Below are 11,539 nucleotides of genomic sequence, written 5' to 3'. Positions count from 1 at the left end.
TGTGGCTAATATTGTCTTCTTCTTTCCTCTTCTTTGCCATGCTTTCTTCTTTCACTTTAGCTCTAACCTACAGAATTGGCAACGTTGGGTGTTGTACAAGACCCAAGATCCTGCTGCTAGCCGATGCAGACTTTGGGCAGGTCTTGATTCCTCATAAAACATACCAGTCAGACTGAAGAGGTGGGTCACATTATTATTAAGCTGATTAATGTTTATATGGTATATTAAATAAACTTTAATCCGCTCTGGAATATCATAACAAATATAAAATAATGGCATATTATGAGGTGGAGATGAATTGTGCAAAAATGAATACACATAAATATGATATGGTAATGTTACATACATAATAATACGTAATATGATAAATCCCGTACACCACGTCAGCAGTTCTTGGGGTCAGCTACGTTTTCATTTTCATACATAAAATCGAGATTTCTTTTATTTCTAACAGAGGAAGAATTGGCAAGGAGACAGTCTGTTTTCTTTTCTTTTCTTTTTTTTTTCGTCGTATCAATATGTTTATCTTGTGCCTCGATGGTAAGATAAACTTTACCTTTTAATAATGAAAATTGTCTTTCTCTGATTTCTGTACTACACACCTGTCCACTACTACGAAAAATCCGTAGAATTACGAAATTTTGGCTTCAAAACTTTCCTGAGCATCCATCTGTAAGTCATTAAATCTTTTTGAAAATGAACGTCGATGTCAGACAATATCATCTTAATGATTTAGAATGATTATTTGACCCGTGTGATTGTAAATTGTTTATCTATAAAGTAAACTATAGTGGCTTCTATTTTTATCTCCTAAAAACTACGAATTTTCGTAACTTTTTTTTATTCTCCAGATCAAAGATTGCCCAAGTATGTTAAAAAGATTACATTAAAAAAAAACCCCCAACAGAACACATCTTTAAAAAAACAAAAATCTGAACAAGTGTGTATGTAAGGTGACAGACGAAGTAAGAGAAAAAAATAGAAGAAAAAAACCATCCCCAAAAAATCAGTCTACCTCGACTGGGGATCGAACCTCAGACCTGATTACTGGTCAGACGTGCAACGAGGTAGACTGATTTTTTTGGGATTGTTTTTTTTTTTTACTTCTATTTTTCTTTGCGGCTTTGTCTGGCACCTTTCAGACACACTTGTTCAGATATTAAAAAGAAAACGGAGTTTGGAACAGGATAACGTGATATCAGTCTGGAGTTGGAAGTTCCATTGAGTTTTGCCCAGGGTAAATCGTTGATTTACCAGTTATACTTAGTGATAGTGACGAGTATTATTTTTCCAAAGGGAAAAAAGAAATGATTCTTAAAATAGAAAATTATAAAGGCAGAAATACAATAAAGAACGGATATAAAGAACATCACCAGGCAGAAAATATAAGTAAGCGGCTATTTTTATCAGTAGTTCTTTATATATAAGTAATGCTTTAGTTCATTGAAATAAAGGTGGACAAATGGGATACAGACATTCACTCGTACTTTACCCCCATCAATTGGTTTTCAAGCGTGTTCGTTATAATAAGTACTCTTTACTGTAGATGTATTGATATCACAATTACATATGTAGTACTCTAAAAAAAACTATACATATTTCTATATATATACATTAAAAAAATTTTGGTACAAAAAAGTTGTACTTCAAATTTGGGTGGATTAAAATGACCTTCACCTTGTCAAATATTCTCAAAGCCGAGACTTTCGGGAAAATGGCTTGTCAAAAACTCTCAAACATGGGACTTACTAAGTTTTTGACAAAGTAAGGGCCACTTCAGTCAATCGATATTTGTAGGACAAGTTTTCTGGCCAAAATCTTTAAAACGTGTTCTTTTTTGTTGTTGTTGTTGTTGTTGTTTTTTTTTTTTTCAGAGTACCGCAGAATTGTTGGGTTTTGTTTTGGTTCCAAGGTTTGGGCTACATATCAAGTACTTGATTTGCTTTATCACACATGATATAAAATCCAATGGCCATCATCATGTGGTCGTTTCCTCATCCTCTCTTCGACTTTGTATTGTGGTCTGTAATCCATTCTTTGATCTTTTGGTGGTGGTTGTTGTGGAGGATGATGATGTGGTGCTGGTGGTGGTGCTGGTGGTAGCGGTGGTGTGGCTAATATTGTCTTCTTCTTTCCTCTTCTTTGCTACGCTTTCCTCTCTATCTCTTACCTACAAATGTACCAAAAAAAATGAATAAATACATAAATAAACAAAGTTTGTTTAAAACGTGGATAGATTTTTACGTACAGCTCTGCGGTCTTATGATACGGCATCGGTTCATGATGGCATTTTAGTCCTGGGTTAGAATCTAGCTGTAGGCAGTCTTTGGAAAAGACTCTCTACTTCCATTATTCCCACCTTACAAAGGTGTAAAATGTACCCGTGACAGGTGTCCCAATTCTTCTTGGTCTTACTTTTTCTCGTGTAAATCTAGAATTTTTTATTAGTCCATGTTCTTAATTCTTACTGGCGCTGAAATGACCTAAATGTAATGCAAGCGCCGTAAAATCCTTAAAAATATATGAAAAACAAAAACAAAACTGGTGCCTCGTAGCACGTGTGACCCGTCACTGTAAAAAAGAAAATAATAAATAAATAAACAAATAACGCTTTATATGCGCCATGTCTCGGCTTACACGGTTACTTGTTACTGTTGGCTTGGGACCCACTTTGAACACATTTGATGAATATCTTTTTTCGTTTCTCATCCTTAATCACCTCGTCTTCTGTTTCAATTCTCATCTCATCCTCACGCTTATCTCCCCAATAAGCAACGCATCAAATTTATATAAAGGTGGACTCCCGATAAAACCAACGTCGCCGAAGCTAACAGATTAGTTATCTATCCATTATCAACGGAACTCAATTAGATTAGATAAAGAATAAAAACTGGGGCCCACAAGAATGTTGACTTTAAGCAGAAATTGAGTTAAAGTGTTGACTTTAAGCAGTGTTTTGACTTTAAGCAGAAATTGGGTTAAAGAGTCTTGACTTAAAGCAGAAATTGAGTTAAAGAGTGTTGACTTTAAGCAGAAATTGAGTTAAAGAGTGTTGCCTTTAAGCAGAAATTCAGTTAAAGAGTGTTGACTTTAAGCAGAAATTGACTTTATGCGGATTCTACTGTATGACATTAATGTCATCCTTGGAGAGCTAGCATTGGATGGTTTATCAACTGCGAAAGTTGTTAATGAGATATCACTATTTATATTTGAGAAATCAGTTTTCAAAATGTTATTATGTTCATACTTTTATAAAATAAAAATATAACCAATAAACTTATTTTGATGAAGAGTTCACAGCGATGTGTTGCAAAGAATGAAAAATAATAAGGAATGCACCCAAGATTAAGATTACCCGCCGTGAAATCACTGACTTCACGTTAGGTAACTCGGATTAAAAGATCGCTGAGAAACGATTTAACTGGTGCATCACTGTGAACTTTTCATCAAAATAAGTTTATTGGTTATATTTTTATTTTATAAAAGTATGTGATATCCCATTAACCAAACGTTAGATTTCCGCAATTGATAAGAGAGAGCATGCGCAATGCTATGTTGGCGTTCTCTCTATAAGGGCCGGTTTACTTCTCGTCTAATGAAGGGACCTCACTGACAATGAATGTTAACAATAGTGATAATTCTCAGTTACCTACCTTGATTTTAGCAGCGGACGTCTGTTGAGTTGTAGAAGTAGATGGTGTAGGAGGAGCTGTGGAGTTGAAAGGTGTGTCCCCGGGGGGTGGGGGGAAGATATAATAATTAATTATTCAAACAATCAGTTTAACGCCATAGAAACCGGGACAAGCTCCGGCTCCATTAGCCTTGTAAAAAAAAAAGAGCTTATATATAGCGCAAAATCACTAAACGTGCTCAAAGCACTTTACAGGGGATCCCTGACCAACAGTAACATGTAGAACAAGATGTGACGCCTGTTAGGCGATATTACAATTATTTTCCGACAGAGACAACGCTGTTAACGGCCAGGTACTCATTTTACACCTGAGTACGATGAGAGAATGTGAGTAAAGAGCCTTTTCAATGACTCAACTATGAGCCGAGCGAGGCTCGAACCCAGGAACTTCCGAGTGTCATACCAGAAGACCCCATGGTGCACTTATACCTCTGATCTTATTGATGTACTCTGGAAAAAGCAAATGTATTGTGAAAATGTTTCCAAGAAAACTAGTCCTTCAAATATCGTTCGATTTACAATGACCCTTGACCCTCATCTTGTCAAAAACTATCAAAACTAAGACTTCCAGATTGGAGAGTTTTTGGCCAGATGAGGGTCATCTTAATCGGTCGATATTTGGAGGAAGATCTGATTTCAAGTTAAGACTAATCTAATCCTCCTGTTAGAGCTAAGAAGTCAATAACAATAGGTTTCAATAGTCTGATGTCACGTCGCCCAGCAACCAGCAGCTTGGTTCTAAACAAAGAAAATCGGTACTTTTTATTCTTCATGCTGGCTAGAACTTTTTAACATGTCCTGTGATCAGAATGTATAAAAGTCAAAACAGGATCAGATTTATAATGCTTTTCTCTTCTTGATACACTTTTATGCTCGGAGTATTACATAAGGGCGTCCGCCATTGTTCCGATAGTTTAGAACCAGTTACTAAGTTACCCTGCGTCATTAAGGGGGAAGTGACGTCACGACTGTTGAAGCGTATTAAAGATGTTTCAATCATCCCTCCTCTTCTTTCCTTCTCAAACTAACAACACTCATTCAACTTCAAGCCATTCGACAACACGCCATTTTGAACAGAAAATACAGTGTTTTGTTCAGTGAGGGGACAGAAATAATTTTCAGAGACGAGAGAGCGCTTCTACTACTGCGAATAGTGATTCCGGCATGAGTACTACTGCGAATAAGTACTTCGATTAAAGATTCTGATGAGTTGAGATGGTACTAACCTGATTTAGTGGTCCTGCAGTATGCTACACTCTCACACTCTTTTAGCTCGAATGACTGACCTGAGGAAAGACGACAATAAACTTTACTTGTTTGTCAGTAATTCATGTATAGTATTAGTATTAGTATGTACCATAAGTTCGATTTCAGCGGGGAAAAAATGATACTCAGGTGGTCATGTGTAAATTTGAAAATTACACTTTAAGATCATGTAATGACCAAACGAAAATTTCGGAAAAAAGATCAAGAATTTGGTGATAGATCGTTTGCTTGTTTCGGCCACAAGATTTGGAATGAACTACCACGTGTTCTAAGGGAGTGTAAGTCTTTACAATGAATCCTTGATTTGGCTATGAATTATTATTATTATTATTATCATTATTATTATTATTTAATTTTTTTTTCACTTAAAATTGATAATTTATATTGTAAAGTGTCCAGAGCTTGTGTTTTATACGAGAATGAGCGCTGTATAAATGTGTATTATTATTATTATTATTATTATTATTATTATTATTATTATTATTATTATTATTATTATTATTATTATTATTATTATTATTATTATTATTATTATTATTATTATTATTATTATTTTATTATTTTTTTTTTTTATTATTACTCCGAATCAGAAGGCCAGGGGCTCGAAATGCAACTTGTTTTTTTTGTTTGTTTTTTTTAATTAGTTTCTTTCTTCTTTAAATTTTTCTTTTTTGGTTTTTGTTTGTTTGTTTTTGTTTATTTTTTGGTCTTTTTTATCGTATTAATGCTAATTGTTCGACTTTTAAGTTGCAGTCACATTTCGTTATCAGCATTGATGCAATAGCAATCATCATCATCATCATCATCATCATCATCATCATCATCATCATCATCATCATCATCATCATCATCATCACCACTCACCACCCCCGCCCCCCACCACCCCCCGACCAATATCATCACCACGATCCCTCACCCACCTTGACAATCCTTTCCTCCATTGATTGGGGCAGGACATGCACAATCTCTCTGCCTCCCCTGGACAGGACCGTTCTCCTTACACGACGATGAACATTCATTCCACGGGCCCCACGGACACCAGGATCCACTTCCTGTTCAAGTTGAATGGAAAACAAATCAAAACAAAAATAACATTGGGCCCGTTGTAAAAGCAGAGCCTAGCAACTCACACTGACCCAACACACTGAGACACACTTTATGGTTATAACCCTATGTGTGAATATTCAATTGTGGGTCTGTGCGTAGCCATCGTTGACTACAGCTACGGTCTGCATGTGTGTGGGTGGGTGGGTGCGGGGGGTGGGGGTGGGTTGTGGCACAAGAAATACATTTTTTTCAACCAATGTGCAGCACATTGAGCATTAATATATAGTATGCGCTTGACTAAGAAGCTCACAGCATTGCCATCCATAAATATAACTGACCAACTCACAAAAGTATGTGTAACTACGAACGTTTATAGTCTGGTTAATAGAGTTTAGTGAGAATTACTCATAAACGCGGATGGCATAAAAGCAAATACAAAGGCCTGAGTGACGTCATCTTCGTTCTATCTATAGAATCCAAGTGTGCAAGAATCCAATTGTGCTAGAATCCAAGCGTGCTAGAATCCAATTGTGCAAGAATCCAAGCGTGCTAGAATCCAATTGTGCAAGACCCAAGTGTGCTCGAATCCAAGTTTGCTAGATTCCAATTGTGCAAAAATCCAAGTTTTCTAGAATCCAATTGTGCAAGACCCAAGCGTGCTAGAATCCAAGTTTGCTAGATTCCAATTGTGCAAAAATCCAAGTGTGCTAGAATCCAAGTGTGCTAGAATCCAAGTGTGCTAGAATCCAAGTTTGCTAGATTCCAATTGTGCAAGAATCCAAGTGTGCTTGAATCCAAGTGTGCTAAAATCGAAGCGTGCTAGAATCCAATTGTGCAAGAATCCAAGTTTTCTAGAATCCAATTGTGCAAGAATCCAAGCGTGCTAGAATCCAAGCGTGCTAGAATCCAATTGTGCAAGAATCCAAGCGTGCTAGAATCCAAGCGTGCAAGAATCCAAGTGTGCTAGAATCCAATTGTGCAAGAATCAAAGCGTGCTAGAATCCAAGCGTGCTAGAATCCAAGTGTGCTAGAATCAAAGCGTGCTAGAATCCAAGCGTGCTAGAATCCAAGTTTGCTAGAATCCATGCGTGCCGAAACCTGATGATCACATGTTGTAATGACTGATTATATATAGATAATATTCTGTCTCCCAGCTCCAGCGTGCCGTACTGTAGAGCGTGCTGGAATCCGGCGAGTACTGTAGAGATCCATTATATGGGCTCGGTTATCAGACTTGCTAAAAGTCCACGCAGGTAGGATGATGAATCTTTTTTTTTTTAATTATGCCCTTCCGCCACGGCATCATAAGATATCGTCGCCTTGGCATTCCACGAAGGAATATAAATAATCCATCAAACAGGATGTCTGATTTCAACAGGAATCACCCATGTTGTCAAAGTGAGTAAATTGGAGGTTAATAACCTTGCACAAGGGGGGAAAGTAACGAAAGTACTGAAGCAGGGCTGGAACCGGGACCTTTCAGAACACAGTCCAATGCCTTAATCACTCGGCCAATTCGTCAAAGGGATGAATTTCAAGTCAATATTAGAATCATCTCCTCTTACGCTCATAGCCCCTCATTTTGACTGAGTAGGATTCTAGACAAATTCCGAAATATGTGCTGCTATGTGGTCTTGTGGTATGACACTCGCTTTCGGATCGGAAGGTCTTGGGTTCGAGCCTCGCTAGGCGCATAGTTAAGTCCTTGGAAAAGGCTCTTTACTCACATTCTCTCACCGTACTCGTGTGTAAAATGAGTACCTGGCCGTCAACAGCGTTATCTCTGTCGGGAAAATTGTAATATTGTCTAACAGGCGTCATGTTTCGTTCTACATATTACGCGTTGCTGTTGCACATTTAGTGGATATTGCGATATATAAAAGCTCTAGTTCGGTTTTTTTTTTGTTTGTTTTTTTAATTAAAAAAAATATTGTGATTTGTTTTAGTAGCGATTCTCTCAGCATTGAATACGTGATAAATTATTGCATATCGATGGTCGGCGGATCAAACCTCTAAAGTCCCAATTTTCACGATCGGCGGATCTAAACTCTGAAGTCTACATACGAGCTTTGCGCACCATGTTTTATTTAATTTTGGGCGGATCAATCCTCTGATTGAAAATCGGAACTTCAGAGGTTTGATCCGCCGACCATTGCCATTTGAATTCGTCAGTTTATCGAATACCATCATCACTTACTTGGGCAATCTTTGTTGTTGAGACACGCGACTCTCTCGTAGCGTTGTCCATTACACGCTTTTCCGCCGTAGGCTGGGCGTGGCTTAGAGCAACTTCGTGACCTACTTTGGTAGCCACGCCCACATCTAGGAGCACGGCAATATCCGTAGTTCGTCCACTCTGTCCATCCACCGTCAACTAAAGAAAGAAAGACAGGGAAGAGGGGATCATAGTTGTATCATAATAATATACATATTCTAAAATTGCCAGCGTACAACAATAAAAGATTAAAAAAACAACCAAAACAAAAACAAAACATGGTTAATAAACTTACAAGGGGCAGCGTGGCGCGGCGGTAAGGTCTCTGCTTCGTAACCTGCGCTGTGTAGCCTTGAGCAAGTCACCTCGCCCTAGCTCAATTTACGGCGCTGCACTGCAGCTGACGCCTGGGTTATTCCAGTCTTCCCTTGGAATAGACCCTAGAGATAAATTTCCCATATGAATAAAGGGATTTATTTATTTTTTTTTTTTTACATTGCGATAAATTTCTTCCACTTTGATAATATTCATTAAAAAATTGGTAATGGGGGGGGGGGGGGGGGGGGGGGGGTCACTAAATAAAAATCAAAGGAGTTAAGCTAGTGCTAGAGATTAAAAAAGCAAACAAACCAACAACAACAACAACAACAACAAAACCCAAAGCCAAAAACAACTAATGTGTGATATGACAATATCACCGTCAGGAGTGACCGATAGGAATAAAAGCATCCTTGATATCAATCAACTGGTCAGCTCCTTGATAATCCAAAATCCAAACCAGCAACTCTTCAATCACCAGAGAGTTAATTCTCGAATCGAAACGTCATTTTCACGACGGAAACGATAATATAACTGTGGCCTTAAGATGGCCACACAATTAATTCTTATCTCTCCAAGGAGAATATCCTTCTTTGAAATTTTCTTTTTTTATTTTTTAAACCAGAGAAAAAAATTTTAAAAAGGAGAAAAATATTTGTGAAATGTGCATTTCAAAATGAAACATTTTATCACTTAGGTCAGTAGGGTAGAAAACTTATGACGTCACACCATTTACTTTTCCGGTTCCAAAATCCTTGAAAGTACGTTTGTAACCAGCCTTTCCGAGGACTGATAATGCATAGGTTCCATGTTGAATCACGAAGTGGCATCTCTATTTTAGCAGTAGAATGTAGTACAGTCTTCTAAGGATTACGGGATGTAAAAGAGTGGGGATAAATGATCTTGATTGACGACATATATTTAGACTAGAAAATAAGATGCCATCACTCTGAAACCAGGGGATCATTTACACAAGGTATGTATTCAGTCATCCGAAAGAGTGCTTTTACACTTCCATTGAGACTGGAACCAGTTTTTCAATATCACACTTTTGTTCCCTATTAAACTTGAGCTAATTTTTATATAGCGCAATATCCACTAAAGTGCACAAAGCGCTTTACAAAGGGTCCATGACCAAAAGCAGCACGTAACATAAAGAACGAGACATGACGCCTATAAGGCGATATTACAGTTTATTTTCCAACAGAGACAACGCTATTGACGGCCAGGTACTCATTTTACACCTGATTACCATGAGAGAAAGTGAGTAGAGAGCCTTTTCCAAGGACTCAACTATACGCCGAACGAAGCTCGAACCCAGGACCTTTCGATCCTAAAGCGAGTGTCATACCACAAGACCACATAGCCGCCATCATTACCACGCAAAGGATAGATTATTAATATCGTAAAAAGTATATATGAACTCAATAGACTTCAACAGGTTCTTCTAAACTATCGGAAAAATGGCGGACGCCCTTATGAAATACTTCTCCGACGAGCAGCATAAAAGTGTATCCAGAGGAGAAAAACATAAATCTGATCATATTTTGACTTTTATACATTCTGATCACATGACATGTCAAAAAGTTCTAGCCAGCATGAAGAATAAAAAGTACAGATTATCTTTGTTTAGAACAACGCTGCTCGCCGTTGCTGGGCGACGTGACATCAGACTATTGAATCCAATTGCGTTGGCTAAAAGTTCTGCCAGGATGAAGAATAAAAGTACCGATGATCTTTGTTTAGAACCAAGCTGCTGGTTGCTGGGCGGACGTGACATCAGACTACTGAGTCCTATTCCAGCCTGTTACCTGGACATGGTCTTCCTCCATAGCATTCGGCCTTGTCTGTGTTCCCTCCTTCACAAGCCTTCCCTCCGTAATTTGGTCTGGGACTGTTACAGTCTCGGGTTCGTTCCTTCAACCCCTGCCCACAGGAGGAAGAGCAGAGCGTCCAAGTACTCCAAAGAGACCAGCCACCATCCACTGTTACATTGGAAATAGATGGACCGAATATATATATATATATATATATATATATATATATATATATATATATATATATATATATATATATATATATTTTATATATTATATATATAATATAATATGTAATATATAATATATAATTATATATATAATAAACGAGTATTTTTATAACGCTATATTCATCACCCCCCCCCCCCCCTTGTCCATCCAGCAGTGAATGGGTAGCTGCGTCTGTTAGATTTGGCGGAAAGTAGGGATGCTTTGCGATAGACTAGCGTCCTATCCAAAGAATAGCAAGCAATTACTATTGTCCGTTTCACGCTATAGAAATCGGGATAAACTCCGGCTCCATGGGCCAAATGGCTCTGAAGGACTATATCCATTTAACGTGCTCAAAGTGCTTTAACGATACGTATTGAATTGTAAGCTTCAATTTATTAGACAAAGACAGATAATGTGGACGTTTCGGGTTTCCCCTTTATCAACGAAACATACAGGATGATTGAAACACTACAGACGAATGAGATAATGTGACAGTGGCGCCGTTGTTAATGTGAATTCACCTTACAATTCAATACGTATCGTTATTTTTTCCTTCCAGCTTCAAGCAGCTAAAATTTTCATCAAAGGGCTTTACAGATCTGATGCCTGGGGTCCCTACCCAATAGCAACATTTAATGTACAAGATGATATCAACATGACGTCTGTTGGGCGATAGTACATTTTTTCCAACAGATAAAACGTTGTTAATGGTCAGGTGCTCATAGAGACAGATATTGCTGATTTAAAAAGAACGCCCAACTGGCGACTTGTATCGTATTAAATGGACATTTCGGTTCTATATGGCCTGTCGGAGGAAATCAATCAAGCTCTGCGAAGCGCATTGAGTATTGCCAATTTCCAGAGATGCGCTATATCTATTTATTTTAAAACATTATTTAATTATTCATTTTAAAAATTAATTTGTTCATTTATTGAAATATCTATATATTTGCTTATTATTCATTTATATTT

General features: G+C 37.6%; 1 protein-coding gene across 3 annotated transcripts in view; it reads right to left on the bottom strand.

Moving 5' to 3' along the window:
• Positions 1-1,894: 1,894 nt before the first annotated feature.
• LOC144974789 (properdin-like) overlaps positions 1,895-11,539 on the bottom strand; it is a 70,873-nt gene continuing 61,228 nt past the window's right edge. For all 3 annotated transcript variants that reach the window (XM_078918051.1, XM_078918053.1, XM_078918052.1), the window contains 6 exons: positions 10,349-10,522; positions 8,202-8,378; positions 5,878-6,009; positions 4,918-4,977; positions 3,654-3,709; positions 1,895-2,170 (listed from right to left, as the gene is read on the bottom strand). In XM_078918051.1, the coding sequence (XP_078774177.1) occupies positions 1,979-2,170; positions 3,654-3,709; positions 4,918-4,977; positions 5,878-6,009; positions 8,202-8,378; positions 10,349-10,522 (791 nt within the window). In that variant the 3' untranslated portion in view covers positions 1,895-1,978. The remainder of the gene's footprint in view (positions 2,171-3,653; positions 3,710-4,917; positions 4,978-5,877; positions 6,010-8,201; positions 8,379-10,348; positions 10,523-11,539) is intronic.

The sequence above is a fragment of the Berghia stephanieae genome, chromosome 6 (genome assembly GCF_034508935.2).
Source record: "Berghia stephanieae isolate SIO BIC M18660-M18661 chromosome 6, UCSD_Bste_1.3, whole genome shotgun sequence".
In the NCBI taxonomy this organism is placed as follows: domain Eukaryota; kingdom Metazoa; phylum Mollusca; class Gastropoda; order Nudibranchia; family Aeolidiidae; genus Berghia; species Berghia stephanieae.
Note: the sequence above shows the minus strand (reverse complement) of the source record. Positions and strands in the feature narration are given on the sequence as shown.